We start from the raw sequence: 23,205 nt of genomic DNA on the forward strand, positions 1-23,205 counted from the left end.
AGGCTACTCCTTGTTTCTCGCTCATTTAGTGCTCGCAGGGGTGCGCATAGGAAGGATGCTGCCATGCATGCGCTTCTGTTGCTCTTTTTTTTTAGACTCGCGAAAACTAATTGCATCTGGTTGGCGATAAGATGAACATTAGTGGAAGTTTGTCACACGTTTTGATTTTTTGATGGGCACACAACCGCACAGTTTTCTTGAGTGCGTGCACCTACACAGTTCGATTACGCTATGGATATACTATCATAAGCAATATGAAAGGGAACACAAGAACGCTTGGCAAACAGCCTTGAAACAGACTCGGAGCGATACACAGATGGCGCTGTGAAAAACGAAGGGGGAAAGGAGAGCGCTCTTCCACTAACTGTTGGCACTCCCACCACGCTGGCATTTCTACAAAGGAGCAGCTTACGTCATGGATCGTCCAACAGCCGATAAGACGGTGATCGTCGCCAGTGACCTACACCGTTTCACTTTCTTTTCTTTCATTCTCTTTTTTTGTTCGTGCAACCGCTTGATAGTACCCCGAGAAGAAGTTTGCCCTGTATTTCAAACCAATTCTTTATTTGAATCGACGCACTCGGTTGTCAGTGGCACCTCGAACAGTGGCGACACTCGAACCAATGACGACAGAGGAATAGAATGGTATGGTATGAGGAACTTTATTTGGTCCTGAAGGTCAACCAGGTTGACGCGGGCCGCTCCCACGTTGGGTCTGTCAGGCCGAGCCCTTCAGCCACATCGCGGGCCTTCTGGACTGCCCGTAATTGGTCAGAGAGTGATTCGCTGTGTAGCATTTGCCACCACCATTCTTCTTCCTTGTCACAGTCTGTGAACACCGCGGGGCACTGCCAAAGCTTGTGGTCAAGAGTAATGATGCCATTGCACTTATTACAGTTGACTTGAGTTTCCCTCTCAGGATAGATCTTGTTAATAAAATATGGACTTGGGTATGTTCTAGTCTGTAGCAAACATAATGTGACCGCTTGGGCTCTGCAAAGCTCACCGTGTGGCAATGGGTACTCCCTTCTGCTTAAATAATAATGCTTCGTGATTTCGTTATATGTTAATAATCGATCCCTGTGTTCCCCGGGTGAAGTGTAAGTTGCTCGGTCTTGAAGAGCACGGCTAGAAAGTCCTCGTGCTGCTTCATTTGCCACCTCATTGAGGTTTCTCCGAGCTCCGTCCACTACCCCCAGATGTGCAGGAAACCAGCGGATTTCAATCCTCTCACTGTTGACCTTCTCTAGTAATTTTGTTGCTATCCGTGTCACATATCCGTTGGTAAAGTTGCGTGTGGCTGTTCTAGAGTCGCTGTAAATATGTGTCCACCGATTAGCCCGAATGGCTAAGGCGATTGCTACTTGTTCCGCTACTGTTGGGTCCTTGGTATAGACGGTGATGGCATCCCGTATGTTACCTTGAGTGTCTACAACAACGGAGGTATACGCATCCTTATTTTTAACCCAGGCAGCGTCAACGAACACCGCCTGCTGCTTATGTTGATCTATGTCTTGAAGGAGTGCCTTCGCCCTTGCCTTTCGTCTCTCGAGGTTATGTGTCGGGTGCATGTTCCTAGGGAACGGGGTCGTATTTATTGTTTCTCGTAGTCCCGCTTGCAATTGTGTTAGTAATTCTCCTTCGTTGGTGTGGTTGTTAATTTCTACGCCAATTTCTTCAAGTAGCGCCCTCCCAGGTCGTGTCCCCATTAGTCTCTCCTGGTGGGCTACCTGCTGAGCCTCAGCTATCTCTTCTAGTGTGTTATGCAACCCTAGGCGCAATAAGCTATCGTTAGCCGTGCTGATGGGAAGTCCTAGTGCAGTCTTTATAAGTCGTCTGATTAAAGCGTTTAGCTTGGTCTTGTCAGCCTGTGTCCACTGCAGCATGCCAGCCACGTACGAGAAGTGGCAAAAGGCGAATGCATGTACCAATCTTATGGCACTGTGTTCTCCTAGCCCCTTATGCCTGTTGGTAACTCTACGCAGAAGCCTAATGACTTCTTCTGACTTGTTAGAGATGTGTTGTATCATCCTGCAATTAGATCCATTCGCTTGCAGGAGAAGTCCTAGCACTCTAATAGTCTCCACCTGCCTGATTGGTTCTCCATTCTTCGCGTATATGTCAATGCGGGGTTCTTCCTCTGGGATATATCCGTTCGGTTTGCGCCCACGCTTACTGCTCCGTAGTATCAATAGTTCAGATTTCTTAGCAGAGCAGTACAGTCCCATACCCTCAAGTGTTGTTTCCACCACATAAATGCTTTCCTGTAGTTTGGTCTCTGTTTGTCCCATATTACCTTCGGCACTCCAGATTGTTACATCATCTGCATATATAGCAAAGTGGATACCCTCAATCTGCGCGAGACCTCGAGCCACTTTTGACATTGCCAAATTAAATAACATGGGAGATAGGACGGACCCTTGTGGTGTCCCACGATTCCCAAGTTCCAGAGTGGTCGCTTGGAGTTCGCCTAACCTGGGACAAGCAGAACGGCCACCGAGAAAGGCTTTAACTATATTGTGCAATCGTTTACCCAATCCCATCTCCGAGAGGATATTCAATATGGCCCTGTGCTTGATGCGATCAAAGGCCTTTTCTACATCTAGGCTTAGAAGAGCTCTCGTATGCAGCGGGCTAGCAAGAATAAGGTGATGTTTGATTAAAAGCATTGCATGTTGAGTCGAAAGTCCAGGACGGAAACCGATCAGGTTATGCGGAAGAAGATTTCTGTTTTCTACATACTTAGTAAGTCTATTGAGTATGACATGCTCCATGGTTTTGCCCAGACATGATGTTAACGATATGGGTCTTAGGTTATCTAGATTTAGTTGCTTGCCTGGTTTGGGAATAAGAATTGTGTTAGCAATTCTCCATTCCTTTGGATAATCACCATTTTTCTAGAGTTCGTTGAAATACTCTGTTAAATATGTTATAGATTCATCGTCCAAATTTTTCAACAGCCTATTGGAAATGCTATCTGGACCGGCAGCAGATCTACTGTCTCTCATGCGACTGTTGCACGAAGTTCGTTCAGAAAACATTCACGTCGCACACTGCAGTGGCCCACGCAGAGCAGTCAACTCTGAATTTGTAGCCTCAAGATGCCTGGAGTGCCTCTTAAAGAGCGGGAAGATACAATAGAAATGTCTAAAAGAGGTTATACGCAGCGCAATATTGCTCTCGTGACAAGCCGCCCATTGAAAACGGTCAACCGGATTATCCAGGCTTACTGAGACGAAGGACGCATAAACGATGCACCGCACCGCACATGACCTCGATCAACAACGAACGACCAAGACCTTTGCATCGTGGCTGCCATCAGCGACAAGCCATTTCAAAGTGCAAAAGACGTTCGAAGTGCTTTTGGCTTGAACAACTTGAGTGACAGCACGGTATGACAAAGGCTTAGAGAAGCAGGACTGCAAAGTCACATCGCCGCACAGAAACCTCTGCTCACCGCAGCCAACAAAGCGGCTCGCCTGAGGTTCGCTATGAACACCGCAGCTGGAGTGAGAGTAAGTAGAAGTATGTAGTTTTCTCTGATGAGTTCACGTTCTCGAGCCGCTGGGACCAACGAAAGAGAGTGTGGTGGACCGCTAACACACGCTTTAGTCTGCAGAATATCCAGGAGGTGGCCGCCAGTGGACACGTGTCTGTGAACGTCTGGGGGCGATTTCCCACGCAGGCCTAGGCCCACTCGTGAGAATTGATGGGAGGTTCACCAGTGCTGCGTATTGCACTCTGCTCGAGCACCAGATGATCCCCTATGTGTTGAACAGGCCGCACCCGGATGGGTGTTATTTTTTCCAGCAGGACTTGTCTCCCGTTCACACATCGAAGGACGTGGCGCGCCTTTTAGAAGAGCGAGGGGTAATGCAACTTCAGTGGTGTGCGAAGGGTGCCGACATGAACATTATAGAGCACGTTTGGGGCCGTATGAAAGTGAACCTTTCGAAGAGCTCACTAGAACTGGCGAACTCCGACCAACTATGGGAAGCAATAGAACATGAGTGGAAGCCCGCCTTCAGCGTGATACCGCATTCATCGCGGCTGTCTACGCGTCTTTGCCTCAAAGAATGGAGGCCGTCGTTAAGTCGACGGCGGCATGACGCGTTATTAGGCCACCAACGAACAAAGCAAAGGACGAGGATAAGCTGCGATAACGCTATTGCCTTACTTCATTTGCTTCAATATCTTTTATTAATTTTTTCCCGGTTTAGAAGATTTACCACAAATAAATATCGAAGTCCGGAACAGTGATATCTTTTGTAATGATTCGACGCAAAAGGTTACCAGTGACGCAATATCGAACAGTTTTATCACTGTCTGCTGGCGATGTGAAATTCGGCACTTTGCAGACGCATGGCGGGAGTGCGAACAATTGTTACAACAGCGTCCCCCTTTCCACTTTGTTTCTGATGGTGGCTGCTGCGTATCACCCATATAGCTGGGTCTGAGGGTGTTTTCTACGCGTTCCTGTGTTCCCTTAGATATTGCTCATAATAGTACGTATTAGTGTAAGAGCAGGAACATTTGAGTCTTGCAAAGTATTCTCGTGTGCACATTTTCAAAGCCTTGAACTATAACAATGTAACAAATTTTTTACTCTTATAGGTTTATTTCTTTTTTTATAATTGTTATTCATGAATAAAGAGTACATATAGTATACCAACGCAAAATAATTTTTTTCTGGCGTTACGGACACCCTAAAAAAATTACGGTAAATTTTTTTCGAAATAAGTCTCTAAGAATTGGAATCTGCAATAAAAAAAAATCGACCCTGGGCGGTCGAATATGGCGAAAAACATCGACCCTCAAAAGGTTAATTATATTCATGTAATCTTTAGAAACGGATGGCATAAAGGACATACTTGTTGACAGTTTCATGCGAGTCATGAACACGATGCACGCGGGAGTTAAGCATCTTTAAAAATGCTCTAGAAACTTGCAAAAAGCAAGTTTTTATAACCTCTCACAACACCGAGCTTCACCTACAAGTGTTGTAACATTTCCTTGCAACGTGCAGCACTGTTTTCACAGACATACTTTGAATCACTGTGTCACAAGCTCTGGAAACAAAAGTGCATACATAAGTGCTAAACAAGCACATATGATACCCTACCCCTACCCCTACTGCACAGACACATTTATCTACACCAACACATGTAGATGGATTATGTCATCCATTTGGTAGCTTCTGATCATGTTCCAAAGCATGAATCTCATAACTGCAAATTCTATAAGATTGTGACACCGACTGATTACTTGGGGACAACATGAAAAGACAGAAGGCCAACCAACACGAGCGCAGGCTAAGACTTTTGGTTAATTGCGCGCGCGCACACACACACACACACACACACACACACACACACACACACACACACACACACACACACACACACACACACGCACGCACACGCACACGCACACGCACGCACACACACACACGCACACAAACACACACACACAAACAAATATTATGCCTATTTGTCCTGCCTAGTTGCAGCTGCACGACAGCGGGATGTTGTAAACAACCACACAGTTGAACTGCTGCATGTGCCTCTTGCTACTTTGTGTCAAAGCCTGGTCTGATTCACCTTTTTGAACACAGATTTTGAGACTATGGCTGACCTTCTGAATGTGATCTAACAGTGGTCACACCACTGTAGGCCAATGTTAGACCTAGGTATAGAAGTTCTCGACTTGTTGAGGATGCTATTTCGTGCTTCTGTGACAGAGCTTCACAGTCGAACAGTGCGCTGATGTGAAAGGCAGAATTCCCTGTTTAAAAGACGGGGCATAGATGCAGTGCACATGACACTCATCAAAGAAAACAATGAAGTCAAGAAATGGAAGATCACTGTCTAGTGGTAGTTTTCCAGTAGAACACGTTGTGGGGCTACTTGGTGAAGGGCTTTCAGAAGATGAAGCGCCAACAGAGACAACACAGTAAGAAAGAACAAAGACAGGACAAGGTGCTACTTGCAACTGTTTATTGAGGTCAAAAGCAGCTGAATATATAGCCATGGGGAGAAGGGGAAGAAAAAAACAGAAGCATTGCTTGTGTGAAGGTGCACGCGCGAGAACACAGAAGATGAAGGGAATCATAAGATTAGCCAAAATCTAAAACTTATCTAAAAACATGCATTCATTTGTGTAAATATTCAGACACAGGCATGCTGACACAGGCATCCCCTCTATTCTTAATCTGGTTGGCCTCCAACAGTTCACGTGCCACAGTGTATTTGCTTTTAAGCACGATCGTTGTATCCTGAAGCCTTGCTTCACATACTTGCTTATTCTCAATCCTGCAGGCCTTGCAATGAAGTGGCAAGTTTGAGCCATAACTATTTTTCAGGGAAAGCTCGTGCTCCCACAGGTGTGCGCTGATACATGAGCCAGTTTGTCCGATATACTCTTTCCCACACTTCCACGGTATACGACCGCTTCTTCACACTTCACAAAAGGATTTGTATGTTTAATAGAACACTCTACTTTTAGAGTCATGAGATCCAATCAGGCGGCACGAAGTAGCAAGCTTCGGGGCGCAGCAAAAACTACAGGAATTTTATATTTAGCGGCGACGTGTTTAAGATTACGCGCCACTTCGTGAGAATACGGTATCGCCACTGGATAAGGCAGAAATTCCTTGCGGGCACGAAGTCGGTATACCGACCCTGCAATTAATTGTTGCACTATAAGTCTATGCACTCCACGACTGTTAAACGTGCGATTGCCACTATGCGCCTTGAATTTACCCTTAAAAAATTGTGCTGTCATAAGGCACACAAAACCTTTGACGAACAGATTTTGAAGTTGAAGAAAGCTGCCTTTCCTTGTTTGGTTTTGAGCAAATTTTCAGAGGTGTTGTTGAAAAAGGTGCAAAAAGAAAGAAACTGAAGCAGTGAAGAAGGTCAAACATTCGAAAAGAAAGCTAAACCAGTGGTGATACCGTATTCTCACAAAGCAGCGCATTATCTTAAACATGTCAGCGCGAAATACAAAATTCCTGTGGTTTCTTCCGAGCCCCAAAACCTTGCTACTTTGTGCCGTCTGATTGGATATGATGACTAAGAAAGTAGAGTGTTCTAGTAAACACACAAACCCTTTTGTGAAGTACGGAGAAGGGGTCGTATACTGCATACCGCTGAAGTGTGGGAAGGAGTAAACCGGACAAACTGGCCAATGTATTAATAAACGCCTGCAGGAGCACTAGCTTTCACTCAAAAATGGTTATGGCTCAAACTTGCTGCTTCATTGCAAGGCATGTGAGAATGAGAATAAGTAAGTACGGGAAGCAAGGCTTCCTGATACAACAATCATGTTTAAAAGCAATGACACTGTGGCACGTGAACTTTTGGAGGCCAACCAGACTAAGGGTGTCGACACCCCGTCGGAGACGGGGTGTCGACACCCCGTCTCCGACTATTTACAGAAATGAACGCATGTTTTTAGATAAATTTTTGATTTTGGTTAATCTTATGATTCCCTTCATATACATCTTCCATATTTTTGCACATGCGCATTCACATAATCAGTGCTTATTTTTTTTCTTCTCCCTCTCGCCATGGCTATATATTTGGTGCTTTTGACCTCAATAAACAGTTACAAGTAGCACCTTGTCCTGTCTTTGTGCTTTCTGACTGTGCTTTCTCTGTTGGCACTTCATCTATTGAAATGTAGTTTTCCCCCTTCCATGAGCTCATCTAGCACTGTAGAGAAGACAGAAAACAAATCACTCAACCCATTTAGTGGCCTTACTTCACGTCATATAGGGTAAAAAGTTTCCAATGAAGCAGAATACCTTTACTGCGCTGGTTCTTACAGCAGCTAGTGTTTTACGACTAGCTGACAGTGTTCTCGGCAGTGAAAAGTCGCAATTAAAGTGGTTGAGCAACTTTTTAACGTCTCCTACAAAGTGTCACGCATGTTCAAGTAAGCAAAACTACTACTGAAAGGCAAGCTCCACTATCTGGGCCTGAAGATTTTCTGTGGTGAGCATCGAGCTGGAGCTATTCCTTGCACTCAAAGGTTTTTAACTTTTCTATTGGTGCACCTGAACACTGAAGCATGTTGTTGCTACAGGAACACCAGAGAGCACATTTAACCTTTGGTACCACCCCGACGTGGAGGGGGCTTCCATAACTAAGTACAATGTTTGCTTTTAACAGTGCGTTCGCACTGCCTTTTAGCATGCATTGCCAAGAAGCATTTAATGGAGTTGAACGTAGTTGACGTCTCAGGTCAGACAACTTCGAGAAAGCCAAGGCCTATGACTGTTATGCAATCTGTACACAAAGGCAACCATCAAATCAAGCAAATTGCTCAGAGAGTTGAAACTACCTTTTTATTTTCAGTGCCAAGCAATCTGGGCATGTACAAAATGTTAACCGGACCAGGGCAACACGTGAAGTTTCCATCAAAAAGTATGTGCTGGAGTTCATAGGTACTACGGTTGGTGCTGTTTACAATATCACACTGTCCTGCAGCCGCAATTATGTAGGACAAACCGGCCGACAACTCAAGGATTATCTTACAAAACATGCACAGACCCTTGACACAACATGGAGGAGCAACATAGCTATTGATGCTGCTTTGTGCAGTTGTACACCAAATTTTTAGCAGTGAAGTATCTTCATGACACATTTTCATAGCAGACATAACTTTCAGAATAGCTCCCACTATGCTAGCGTGCCATCACTTAACCTGCTTGGGAAATTGAAGTATTCAGATCAACCTGCCGAACGTTCTGAAATGGGCTGCTTGGTGCATGTTTAGAAGGGAACCGAACAGGGCTACAGACAGGACAAAGGGAATATGTTGCTGTGTACAACACTGTCACTTCATACTGGCAGTAGCACTGTTCGTTCCCTTTAAAATATTCATATCTTTTGGTCGCCTGACCACGCAACGCAGCTGTGAGCTCAGGCTATAATTTTACATTGTTACATTGCCTTCTAATGTTGCACTTAATTACATCATCGCATACTCACCTGTTATAGTTAGCTCAACACTAGCTCACAGTGAGCTTATTCGTGGCTAATCTTAGTTACCATGGAGCCCATGCATGACAGTGCTAACGATCAGTGTGCAGTGTTGTTGCATACTCATTAAGCCAACACTAGACAAACAGTTATTTTATTGGTGCATGTTTTATCTGTTGCATCAAATCTTGAACTCTGGCACTATAAGTGTTTTTTAAACACCACTCATATGTGCAACCAAGTCAGGTACGAAACAATATCCCTTTCAAGTCGACGTGCTCATACTGAACCAATTTGTTGCCACAGGAAAACAAATCATCAATTATCCTTTGAATGCATCTGCAAGAGAGAGAGAGAATGAAGAGGAAAGGCAGGGAGGTTAACCAGATATGAGTCTCCGGTTTGCTACCCTACACTGGGGATGGGGGATAGGGGTTAGAAAGATGACAGAGAAGAAAAGGCAAAAAAAAACTAAAAAAAACGAACGCGCACACATGGAGACACACACACAAAAGGCGTTCCAGTTAAAGTCGTTCACACAGGCCGGTAGATCGCAAGAAGCGCAAAAGCGCTTGCACGGCCCTCTTCTGTGACGGTAGGTCCTTTCGATGTTGCAGAATTCTTTTTTCGGACAGCGGTTGGTCGTCTAGTTGGTCAAGTTCGTGGCTAAGGCATGCCCTCTGTGGACTGTGCTGTGGGCAGGTGCACAAAATATGGCCAATTGATTCTTCATGGCCGCAGTGGTCACAGGTTGGGGTGTCGGTCATCCCTATGCGGAAGGCATAGGCTTTAGTGAAGGCAACGCCCAACCAAAGTCGATATAAAAGCGTGGCGTCTCTACGGCGAAGCTGTGATGGCGCTCGAAGATTTAATGTTGGATCAAGTGAGTACAGTCGCTGATTTCTTAAATGTGGCTCATTCCGTTGCGACGCGGTGCACTGCCGAACAAGTAGGCGGAGCTTCCGTGCTGCGTCAGTTCTAGAAAGAGGAATCGGGATGTGGCGCTCCTCAGTAAGGGCTGAGCGGGCAGCGTGATCCGCCCGTTCATTGCCGATAATCCCGCAGTGACTTGGAAGCCACTGAAAGGTTATGTCGTGGCCTGCATCATTTATATGGTGTAATGTCTCTGTAATATGGAAAATTAGTTGTTCGTGTGGTCCGCGTCGTAAAGGTGACAGTAGAGATTGCAGTGCCGCCTTCGAATCGCAGAATATTGTCCATTATGCATCTGCAAAAATTACTCTACTTGCATAGGCCTCGTCATTCCACCAAAATTTGCAGTCACTGTCTATTAAGACTGCATATGCAAGACAGATATACAATAGAATGGCACAGCTTACCAGAACAAAGAGCACCACTAGACAGACTGCTGTGGCACACTTTCTCAGGCCCACTGGCTAAGAAACTGAGCACAAACCCGCACACAGACATCCTTCAGTGGTGCAATAGCTGCAATTGAAGCAAATATTATCATGTATTTTCAGACGGTCATTCACAGTAAAGCAAAAACATTTTCATATACAAATACTCTTGCACATAAGCTTGTCACCGAATTATCGATTGCTGTGGTATTGTTTGGTGTCTTCAATTGTATTGTTCAACTCATTTAAAAAAAGACTTCATTAAGCACCTTCTATTCGGCAAAACAGCAGACATTTTGCTCTACATAACTCACAACATGTATTTTAGAATAATTATTGTATTGATGCCTATATGCTGAAAATTAGTCTACACAACTAGAGACAGTCAGTATTAGAACAAGCCTTTAACATCAGTGTTGACACATCTTTTGATTTTCTTATACCAGTTTGGAACATTTGTAATTTTGGATGTCCATTACACACTTTTGGGCACCGCTATTCTGTGTCACGGTTACGTTAAAAATTACTTATCACATGCACTTGCTTTACAATTATGGCCGCAGATGGGCAAAATTTACGTGGCAATACACTCCCAGATTATGTTAAATGCTGACGTATTGCGTCAGAACGTTGGTAGTCAGCCTGGTAGCTGTCTGAAGTAAAAACAAAACAAAAACAAAAATTCGCAAGACATCTGATGCCGATTACCAGCTAGCAAAATAATCAATTTCTTCTCCAGCGACCCTTAATGGGTATCCACGCGGACACTTTCAAGTGCGATCGCGTACGATTGCTTGGGCTCGATCCCAAAGTGTTCCAAGGCACCGTGTTACACCAGTGTTACGTAACACTGCAGATCGCACGAGGTTACAGCAGCAAGCACGCTACACCGTCCATTCATTGTGATGTAGAAGCATTGCATGCAACATGCTCTATGAGGTCTTCATACACAAGCAGACTTTCGATTCCAGAAGCAGTCTTTCAATTACGCATATGAACACAGCGATTATGCACGCCAAGCACACTGCGTCCTAAGCTTAAGGAAAAATAGAATTCCGCTGTGATGCAATGCGTCGCCGAATACGGCTAACATTGTGTTACACCGCGCCGTGAGAGATTGCTAAGGGGAACAGTAACTGCACTTTATTTTGGAATGCCAAGAACACATCACAACACATTGCAAAATTGGAATGCCAACGTCAGTAAACCAGCTGGCACATACAGCCGATAACGAACTGCTACAGACGACATCGTCGCTGATGTTGCCTACGCGCCTCAATGTGCTCTATATGCAACCAGCACAACAAACGCTACACCATTTATCACAGTCTCGCAATGCCGCGGCTTTATCAATCCTCATGGCCAAGCGGGAAGGTCGTTACAGGGCATTGACAGGGCATGATCACACAAAACAGTTGAGCCCGTCACCGGCCATCGCGGTGCATTTCGCACGCGCGACGTGCACCAACAACAAAAAAGGACACTTAAATCACTTACTTGCGTAGCAGTCCATCGTCGATTCCTTCTTATTCTCTCAGTGAAATCCCGATGCAACAGGTATACAACCACCGCACACCGCCATTTCCAGCCGCTGTCCACTCTATACTGTTGAGGCGGAGAAATGCAACCCGTCGTGTAGAAGCGATGATGGGTGGTAAGCAGTGCCACCGCTGAAACCTCTTCCGTTTGTGCTTGCGTGCGTACTACGATTCGCCTATGAATAATGTTCAAGCAGCGTTACCTATGGTGATATTATGTAACTGCTGGTAAACGTGGGCGGTGTCTTTTCTTTATATTCGCTGCGTGTTGATTTTTCGCTCTTAATATGCTCAGTTGCCCTCCACATGAAATTTCGGACGGTTCTCCGTATTTCAAAAAACAGAGCTCACGTCCGTTTTTTTACGTAGAATTCCGCCGTTTTTCATGAAACTGAACGGTCTACGTAATTTTTACGGCAGGTTTGACCGTAAAATTACGTAAATTTTTTACAGTGCAGTAAAGTTTTTTTTTTCTGTACTGCTTTCGTGTCCCGCGTCTGTTTCCTCGTGGTTTGCCGTGGAAACAAACACAATGTCGCCCAACAATCGCACTTTGCTAAGGAGAATGAGGGTTCATAAGAATATAGGATTTTACGACGATGCCTGACACGCCATGTCGGCTTCCATTTCGACCACACCCACATTCCGCTTTCATGAGCAGTTTCATGAACACAGACACCACTTACGTAATTGGGGACATGACCTGTACGTTCCAAGACACTACATTACTAAGCAAGTATTGACACAATAGCTTTCAAATCAAGGTTTCTGGGTTACAGTGAATCTCACACATTTGCACCTTCAGTGGACGCTAGCAGTTACAGATGGACACGCCTTGGCCAGAATGAATAATAATAATTGTTCTTCAATAAAAATTAATTTTATAGTCATTGCTGTCTCATGTTTTTTCCTTATTCACATTTTGTTATTTCGCGTTGTTTCAAAAGCGAACGACGGCATCTCAACAAGACCCTGCGCATGTGCATTTAGCTCTTTGGAATGACCCCATAGCAGACACCGCTGGAAGAATGAAATCTGTCCCTTGGTAATCAATAGAGACCGGAAGCTTTGGCAAAGGGCCTACTTCTTCATGACGTCCCCATATTGCCTCTTTACCATATAAACAGGCAAAACTGCCGCGCGACAGTCCGCTCGACGCACTTCGCGTGTATTCGCGTGCTCCATTCACACTCTGAAAAACACTATTATGTAGCACGTATTGAGCAGCAGAAAACTGTATTGGGAGTTTCTCATGCGGCTCTAAAATTTTCTCATTGACAATTTCCAAGTAATTATAGTATTTGAGAAGTTGATTATTTAATTAAGACCTATTATGTAATTGGGCAGAATGCAAAATTAATCTGAGTATCTCCAAGTGATGGCAAACAACATTACCTTGGGTCAGTCCAGCCACGTGGCGTCTGCAGATTTTGAAATCTTGGTCTGTGGTAGTTGTGACACCATGTATATATATCAGCTTTAGTGCCTGTTACACGCGCCTAAGGCAGTATCTTTTATTGCCTAAACATCCGATTTGAGTGATAATTAGGAATCAGCGCACTTTGATGCAACAGTCATAAATGCTGATCTGATACTTATTTGACATAAAAAAGGTGACAGTCACTTTATTTATTTTATTTACAGTACACCCTGCAGCGCCGAAGCATTATAGCAGGGGAGTGGGTACAACATGAAGTGACTAGCACGAGAATATAATCACACAAAAGGGAGGGATGACAATGGAGCAATGCATCAAGACAAAAATAAGTACATCAAAAAAGTACATCAAAAAAGTACATCAAAAAGTACATCAAAAAGTACAAGAAAAACAGTGCAAGAAAAACAGTGCAAGAAAAAAGTTCATTCATCCTGCAGTCATTAGTTTGGAAGACGATTGCAATTACAAATCATTGATTAGTCTTAAAAATGCATCCCGAGGAGCACTCACAACTTCAACTGGCAACTTATTCCATTCCGATACTGCGGGGAAAAAAAGAAAACTTCATATAGTAAGTTTTGCAGGAAATTTCACGTATTTTGAAACTGTGGTCTCTTCTGTTTGATATATAGTGGGGTGCTTTAAGGTAGTTTAGCTTGTCAATGCCTGTCGCGTCAGTGTATATTGCGTGCAGAAGTTTCAGTCGGTGCTTCTGACGTCTTATCTGTAAGCGCTCTAGTCCGATGTGTTTCTTTATTGCTGTTATGCTTGCGTGTCTGCAGTACTGCTTTGATATAAACCTGGCAGCGCGGTTTTGTATGCCTTCTAACTTATCAATCAGGTACCGCTGGTGGGGATCCCACAAGGCTTTGGCATATTCTAATTGCGGCCTTACCAGCGACTTATATGCTATGGTTTTAAGAATCTGAGGGGCAGTTCTAAGGGTTCGTATAAGTAGGCTGAGCATTTTCCCGGCTTTCCTGACGGTCATATCAATATGGCTGGAAAAGGACAGATCAGCAGTTAGGTGAACACCTAAGTATTTGATTTCGTTAACCTTTCTGAGCATGGAATCTCCCAGTTTGTAAGTAGGTTCATTAGTGATTTTAGATTTAGTGAATGTTACCTAGTAACATCTATCAGTATTCAGGCTAAGTTCCCAGTTTTGACACCAGGAGGCTATGCTGTTGAGGTCCTGCTGGAGTACGTCTATATCATGTTGATTGCGAATGGATCTGTAAACAACGCAGTCATCTGCGAAAAGTCTAATTTGTGAGGAAATGTATGAAGCGATGTGATTGATGTAAATTAAGAACAGCAGTGGCCCCAGCACCGAGCCTTGCGGCACTCCAGAAGTGACTTGGGCAAAACTAGAACTCTTGCCTCCTATAACTACGCATTGAATTCTGTCGTTCAGGTAATCTTCAATAACCTTCATGACTTTCGCATCCAAATTAAGAGTGCTCATTTTATGTAATAACAGATCATGTGATACGGAGTCAAAGGCTTTGCGGAAATCGAGAAAGACTGCATCTGTACGTATTCTTCTTTCAGTGCTATGAAATAGTTCTATCAGCTGAGTGGTACAGCTCACGCCTTTGCGAAAACCGTGCTGATTTGGAAAGAAAAAATTGTTTCCTTCTAAGTGCCTTATTATATTGCTGTAAAGAATGTGCTCAAAGACTTTACAACATATGGAACAAAGTGAAATTGGCCTGTAGTTAGATACGGATGACTTTGAACCGCTTTTAAACACTGGAACTATATGGGATTTTTTCCAATCTTTAGGGAGCACGCCACTTTCGAGGGTTTTGCAGAATATTATTTTTAAGTATTGGGATATAATGAATGAACAGGCTTTGAGTATCCTCGGAGAGATTCCGTCTGGTCCAATTGCTTTGGCTTCATTAATGGAGTTGAGACAGTTCCTGATACCCTCCAATGTGATAGGAGGCATTACGTTTGGCATACTGTATGTAGTGTTGGGAAAAGTATTTCGATGTCTCGTTTTTAGAAATACTGATTTAAAGTAGTTGTTAAAACAGTCTGCTTTAGCGTTGCTTTCAGATATCTTGATTCCATGGTGAAGAATACTTGGAATACCTGTACTCTCCTTCCGCGTCTTTCTTAGATAGCTCCAATATGCTTTTGGATTTGTCTTGATGGAATCAGCTAGTCCGGAGAAGTACATATCCTTGGCGGTATCGATAGCCTCGATATATTCTATGTGTAACTCTTGTAGACGGCGCTCATGTTCCCTTGATGGGTTCTTCTTATATTTCTGATATGCATGAGTCCTTTGTTTTATCTTCCTTTTAACCTCATAAGTCATCCAGGGTTTGTCTATTTTTGCCTTGTCTGAGACGTACTTGAAAGGTACATGTTTTTCAACCAATGATGACAGCACGCTTTTAAAAGAATTCCACAGAACGTTCACACCTTCGGATGAGTGTTGTGAAAAAGTCTGAAATGCTGCTTCCAAACCAAGACTGATTTCATTAAAGTTTGCCCTACAGTAGTCGCACACTTTGCGAGTTTCGTGGGTAGCAGGAATTATTTGTGGCAGAGTAAGCATTGCAGTTACAATTTTGTGATCGCTAATACCAGGTGAGACACAAACATCATGAACAACGCTCGGATCATTGCAGAATAGTAGGTCAAGGATGTTATTTCCACGTGTACCGTTCATCACGTGTTGATCAAACCCATATTTGCAAACCATAACAAAAAAGGCTGAACAGGTTTCGTCTGTATGCATGCTAATATCCCAGTTTAAGTTTGGAAAATTGAAGTCACCTGCTAGCACAATTCGATTATCGGGAAGCGAGGCCAGTGTATCATCCAGTGATGTGATAACTTGTGGTCGTGCGCTGGGTGGACGATAAACTACGCCCAACGCTATCGTTCCTTTATCAGGAGTGCGGAGCCTGCACGAAACTGATTCATGATCGCTGGTTTCCACGTCTATTGCGGTACACTGCAAGAATTCCTTAGCTAAGATAAATACTCCGCCGCCCCTAGAGTTCCTGTCTTTTCTAAATACTTGATATGTTGAAGCAAACACTTCACTGTCTCTTATTGAGTCATCTAGCCATGATTCGGTAGCAAAAACGATATCTGAATTCGTCATCTGGAGTAGGGCATAAAACTCATCAACTTTGTTTTTAATGCTTTGGCAGTTTATTAAGAGAACAGAGCATTCCGAATTTTTGGGCTTCCTATTGCTTAGGACTGGTCATTCCTTATTTAGTTTTTTTACTGATTGGGTGCCTTCATACCACACGAACGCCTCTCCATTTATAATTAGTTTATCGTATGCCAAGGACACCTTGTCTTTACCATTAAGTTTTCTTGGTTTACCAACAGCCCAGAGCTTCTGACGAATTTCACTGACACGCCTAGAGTAGTCCCGTGAGATTACATAATCAGTCCCTTTTAGTTTATTGCCGTTGCTTAGGATTAGTTCGATATCCTTGTATGATGCAAAGTTTGCGATAATCGGTTGTTTACGCCCAAGAGTATGTTTGCCTATCCTATGGGCCCTCTGAATCATCCCTACGGTTACTTTTAACGTGTCCTGGCAAAGATTCCTGACGAGGTTTTCCCAAGTTTGCCAGCTTTCACGTGGTTCATTGTCTTCGAAGCCGTAGACAATTAGGTTCATCCTTCTGCTGTTGTTTTCTAAGTGATCTATTTTTTTTTTGCTGTCGTATCTGGGTTTCCAAATCGCTTTGCCATACCGCTATCCGTACTAACAGTCTCGCGTTCTATGCCCTCGAGGATCGCTATCCTTGACTCTAGGGAATCTAACCTTACTCTGAAGTCACCCATTATATTTTCCAGCTTATTTTGTCTTTCTAGAATGTCACTTAGCCTACTAAGAATTGTTGTTTGAACCTCTTGCAAACTTTGAAGGATAGCAGCCGTACCCGATGCAGGACCGGGGTTTTCTTCAATATCACCCGACAGCAACACCAATTTGGTGAAAAGCGCCTTCACCGACGTAACTAAATCGCACATCTTTTGTGGGAAAGGCAGCAGCAGCAAAAAGCGATCATCACTTCTATTGCAAGGAATCGGAAGTCTTACCTGAAGTATGCAAAAATGCCTGGTTAGGAGCATGTTCACGCTATTGCCGCTGCCTTTCCCACTGAAGTCGAAATGGTACAGATGGGGCCTTTTATACTGTATGTAATCTTGAAGGTCATGCGATGTTCCCGCTGACGAGTGATATGAGTAACCACGCCATGATTCTTGCACGTTCAAGCGAAGATCAGGCAGGCTGCGAATCCCATGGCCGCTATCTTGAAGGGGGTGCGCCGTTGTCTCCAAGAACATGCTGTTGTCGCAGTCACCGATGGCAGAGAGCAGCAACTGAAGTATGCAAAAATGCCTGGTTAGGAGCATGTTCACGCTATTGCCGCTGCCTTTCCCACTGAAGTCGAAATGGTACAGATGGGGCCTTTTATACTGTATGTAATCTTGAAGTTCATGTGATGTTCCCGCTGACGAGTGATATGAGTAATCACGCCATGATTCTTGCACGTTCAAGCGAAGATCAGGCAGGCTGCGAATCCCATGGCCGCTATCTTGAAGGGGGTGCGCCCTTGTCTCCAAGAACATGCTGTTGTCGCAGTCACCGATGGCAGAGAGCAGCAACTGAAGTATGCAAAAATGCCTGGTTAGGAGCATGTTCAAGCTATTGCCGCTGCCTTTCCCACTGAAGTCGAAATGGTACAGATGGCGCCTTTTATACTGTATGTAATCTTGAAGGTCATGTGATGTTCCCGCTGACGAGTGATATGAGTAATCACGCCATGATTCTTGCACGTTCAAGCGAAGATCAGGCAGGCTGCGAATCCCATGGCCGCTATCTTGAAGGGGGTGCGTCCTTGTCTCCAAGAACATGCTGTTGTCGCAGTCACCGATGGCAGAGAGCAGCAACTGAAGTATGCAAAAATGCCTGGTTAGGAGCATGTTCACGCTATTGACGCTGCCTTTCCCACTGAAGTCGAAATGGTACAGATGGCGCCTTTTATACTGTATGTAATCTTGAAGGTCATGTGATGTTCCCGCTGACGAGTGATATGAGTAATCACGCCATGATTCTTGCACGTTCAAGCGAAGATCAGGCAGGCTGCGAATCCCATGGCCGCTATCTTGAAGGGGGTGCGTCCTTGTCTCCAAGAACATGCTGTTGTCGCAGTCACCGATGGCAGAGAGCAGCAACTGAAGTATGCAAAAATGCCTGGTTAGGAGCATGTTCACGCTATTGCCGCTGCCTTTCCCACTGAAGTCGAAATGGTACAGATGGGGCCTTTTATACTGTATGTAATCTTGAAGGTCATGTGATGTTCCCGCTGACGAGTGGTATGAGTAATCACGCCATGATTCTTGCACGTTCAAGCGAAGATCAGGCAGGCTGCGAATCCCATGGCCGCTATCTTGAAGGGGGTGCGTCCTTGTCTCCAAGAACATGCAGTTGTCGCAGTCACCGATGGCAGAGAGCAGCAACTGAAGTATGCAAAAATGCCTGGTTAGGAGCATGTTCACGCTATTGCCGCTGCCTTTCCCACTGAAGTCGAAATGGTACAGATGGGGCCTTTTATACTGTATGTAATCTTGAAGGTCATGTGATGTTCCCGCTGACGAGTGGTATGAGTAATCACGCCATGATTCTTGCACGTTCAAGCGAAGATCAGGCAGGCTGCGAATGCCATGGCCGCTATCTTGAAGGGGGTGTGTCCTTGTCTCCAAGAACATGCAGTTGTCGCAGTCACCGATGGCAGAGAGCAGCAACTGAAGTGTGCAAAAATGCCTGGTTAGGAGCATGTTCACGCTATTGCCGCTGCCTTTCCCACTGAAGTCGAAATTGTACAGATGGGGCCTTTTATACTGTATGTAATCTTGAAGGTCATGTGATGTTCCCGCTGACGAGTGCTATGAGTAATCACGCCATGATTCTTGCACGTTCAAGCGAAGATCAGGCAGGCTGCTAATCCCATGGCCGCTATCTTGAAGGGGGTGCGTCCTTGTCTCCAAGAACATGCAGTTGTCGCAGTCACCGATGGCAGAGAGCAGCAACTGAAGTATGCAAAAATGCCTGGTTAGGAGCATGTTCACGCTATTGCCGCTGCCTTTCCCACTGAAGTCGAAATGGTACAGATGGCGCCTTTTATACTGTATGTAATCTTGAAGGTCATGTGATGTTCCCGCTGACGAGTGATATGAGTAATCACACCCAGATTCTTGCACGTTCAAGCGAAGATCAGGCAGGCTGCGAATCCCATGGCCGCTATCTTGAAGGGGGTGCGTCATTGTCTCCAAGAACATGCAGTTGTCGCAGTCACCGATGGCAGAGAGCAGCAACTGAAGTATGCGAAAATGCCTGGTTAGGAGCATGTTCACGCTATTGCCGCTGCCTTTCCCGCTGCCTTTCCTTCGTCCACTTTAGCATACTCTAAAGAGGACGAAGGCGGAAGTCTTTGCGCTTGCGGGACATTCATTAAATTACTTTGACCTTCATTCGAATGCGTTGTTACTACGTATTACTTCTTTTTCTCGTAACTTGTTCTCTTTCTCGGTCGCCTAGACACCACCACTGGTTCTCCGTGGTTAATGGCACGTTAGAACAGCCGTGGAAAATCTATATGAAGAACATTAGGACACAAAAGCACGTTCACTGTATGATTTTTTTTTATTTTAACGCTTTCGTCGATGAGGATAGCTTCGGGGGCTTGTATGTATGGTGCCTTATACACTTTCTTGTAACGCAGACGGAATGAGCAGGATACGGAAAGGCGAATTAGACAAACAAACAGCGTTAGCTTTCAGCAACAGATTCATTTTCCAGTTCTCGCAGGCGTACTTGTACTTCTCAAAACGTCATGCAGCACAAGAGTGTTACTCGGCAAATATGAATGCCGGGAAGACCACACGCAGACACCCTTGCGGCCACACTGATTATATAGAAGGGTGTCCGTTCAACGGAAAAAAGATAATCTAGCGCAGTTATTCATAAATTGATGGCTTACACGCGCATGCGGTGGAATTATCGTGGCATAACGCTGGACGGTCATCAGATTTTTCAACCCATGAGCCATCTAAAGTTTTCGCCTTAAATAGTGGGTCAGAGCAACGGAAGCGCGGTTGTTTTCATATCACTAATCTTATTAGGAATGCGTCACTGATGAATCAATTTTCTTTCACGTCGCTACGGGTTCTTTGGAGCCAAGTGTGTAATCTATTGGTTTCTGTTATCTGTGCCTGTCATTTGCACTATGGGCATGCGCCGCAGTTCCCGTGAAAATTACTTTTCTGCGCAGAATAAAGCTCACTAATTAGTAACTTTAGTAGCGCTTGTTGTCGCAATGTCTGTTGTCTGTCTGCTTGAGTGTGGTTCCGCGGGCATTTTCTAGGAGACTTCAAGTGACAGTCTCGACTATCAACGAGTCAGGGAAATCAGGTCAACGACGCCGTGAACTCAAGCACAGCGCAAGCACTACGACGACAACCTGCTTAATGGCGGTACCAGTACAGGTGGGTGTATTAGCTGAACAAAGATGGAACTGTTCTGGCATGGCTCGCTTGTCAAGTCGCTCCTTTTTCTGTTGCTATGGTTCCATGAACCCAAGTCCAGTCGATTCGACTTGTCAGGCCATAAGCCGGTCGTCAGGCTCATGTAAACGGTGTCAGGTCGACCCGACCGTGCGTCGAGTCGGTCTATACGTTCATGCGTGGGATTAGTTGACACGATCAATCGGTTGGGAAAAGGCATGTAAGCGCGTTGGATTCAGGCCGGGTCAGCTCGACTTCTGACTGCCCGCTTGCGTCGAGTTCGTATTATAAAGGAGCAAGACTGGAAGTGAGCGGTACTACAAGCGCCTCACATTATTCGTGCAGCACCCCTTGCTGTATGCCTTCTACATTGTTCTGTTCACCTGCGGACAGTCATGTTCCGCCTATTTTATAGATAATAATGACTAGACCCTGTTTAAAGTAGACGCAGGCCCTCACAGGGCTCGATTTATAGACTCCGATGTGCTGGTTCGATACCCCAATGCATCGCACATTTTCTAAGCTTTACGCGAAGGACGAACACGTTTAGCCCATTACAAAGCTGTCTCACGTTCACAGTAACACTATGTTTTAGACCACGACGAAGCAGTTACAGCACTTTGAGCTGTCTTGACCATTGCGAGGATCTCTACACGCTTGGATTTGTCGTGTGCAGCTCTTTATATATAACGAAAGCGCCGACTAACATATATGTGATAAAGAAGTTGAATGACAGTGCGAACTGTCACATTGGCCCGGCACCCTGCCTATGCACCATCAAGACAGAGTTGGTTTAAAGTTAGCGTGATAGCGGCCGGCGCTATGGGAAATAGCGTTGCCGTTGCGCAAACGAAGTTTCAAAGCGAGCTTTAGTTTAACGTGAATGCTTATGGTCCGTGCGGGATGCTATTGAGCTATGCTTTAAATTTCGCATACAGACTGCGCATAAGTTATTTTATCTATTTTCCAAGCCTTGGGTCTGAATCTGAAGTGAGAGGCAGCGCCATGACAGCCGGGAGCGCATAGTATTTGTACTTTCCATGTCTGTAAATTCGTGATGAAATCATTAAAAGCCTTTCGCCCCTTGCCTCCGAGATTTCCCGTTCTCAGAGGCCACATGCACTCTAAAAGTTTTAACACCCTTAAGGGTGTAAATGGCTTGTCCCATGGGTGACACCCTTTTGGGTGTATTGCTACACCCCAAGCAAAGGGTCACATTAACACCCCACAAAAAGGGGTGTTAATATGACGTCACCTCACATATGGGTGTAAAGCAAACAACAACCTTTATATATGGAGTGTAAGACAGACAACCACCCTTTCAATATGGGTGTAGCATGTGACAACACCCTTCCAAAAGGGTGTTATCCCTGCAAGTATTTTAGCGTTCACTACAGCCATGTAGTTAATGGGCAGACTAGCTGTTGTGAATGCTGCCTAGCCTTAGCTATGGTACTACCTTGTTCAGTATGAGCCAGAATCTGTGAGGCGTCGTCATATTGCGCTTCTGGTCCGTCATGTAGTAGCATAACGTGCGGCCCTTTCAGGAAAACAATTTAAGGTTTCGCCATTGCAGCAAGGCACACACGCCATGCTTTCGTAATCTTCCTCTGCAGTGATAGTACACTGCCGGCAGGATGCAGAGCGCAATAACAATGCGCGCTGCACTAAGGACACAGGATCTCCCGCACCTTGGTGCACCAGTACTTATAACTCCGTTGAAACAGCACACAGCCAAAAGCATAGTTACATGCATTTCAGAAATGATTAAAAACCTCCTTTTCTTGGTCAAAAATTTTCGCAACACTAGCTCGACCAGGAGGGAAAGACAGCACAGCTCGCTGCTGTAGCTCATATTGAATGCAATAGAGCGCAAGCAATGCATGTATTGGCGACGGTAACAAGTGCAGTACTACAGAAGCATACGTTTGCCTGTCAAGCAGCTTTTTGCCGTTTTAAGCACATATTTTATACCTCTATTCATCAAAGTTGTCATTTATCTCCACGGGATGCTTCTACTAGTACTTTCACATATATGACTTAAAGGTAGCACTGAAAGCCCAAGAACAAAGTGCTTCCACGTCGAATAATCTTTCAGCATTTACGAACAAAACAGCATGTGTAGCTGTGCATACTGTTCAATATGTAAGCATGCACTATTTTCTGAAATATACGTATGCTCCATTTAGTGACAGTGACCTGCTTATACCCAATAACTTAGTGTATTTTTCACCATGTGCTTGCATTGAATATTCTACAGGCATTGCAAGTTAAGCTACCAGAATAACAATCGGCTAGTCTAAGGTTACCTAATTGAACAAAAT

The 23,205-nt window shown here is 44.7% G+C and overlaps 1 protein-coding gene across 3 annotated transcripts in view; it reads left to right on the forward strand.

Moving 5' to 3' along the window:
* The first annotated feature begins 20,687 nt into the window (after positions 1-20,687).
* LOC139052968 (cysteine/serine-rich nuclear protein 1-like) overlaps positions 20,688-23,205 on the forward strand; it is a 75,689-nt gene continuing 73,171 nt past the window's right edge. For all 3 annotated transcript variants that reach the window (XM_070530113.1, XM_070530112.1, XM_070530111.1), the window contains exon 1: positions 20,688-20,863. In XM_070530113.1, coding sequence (XP_070386214.1) covers positions 20,846-20,863 — 18 coding nt within the window. In that variant the 5' untranslated portion in view covers positions 20,688-20,845. The remainder of the gene's footprint in view (positions 20,864-23,205) is intronic.

The sequence above is a fragment of the Dermacentor albipictus genome, unplaced genomic scaffold (assembly GCF_038994185.2).
Source record: "Dermacentor albipictus isolate Rhodes 1998 colony unplaced genomic scaffold, USDA_Dalb.pri_finalv2 scaffold_48, whole genome shotgun sequence".
NCBI classification, from domain to species: Eukaryota; Metazoa; Arthropoda; class Arachnida; order Ixodida; family Ixodidae; genus Dermacentor; species Dermacentor albipictus.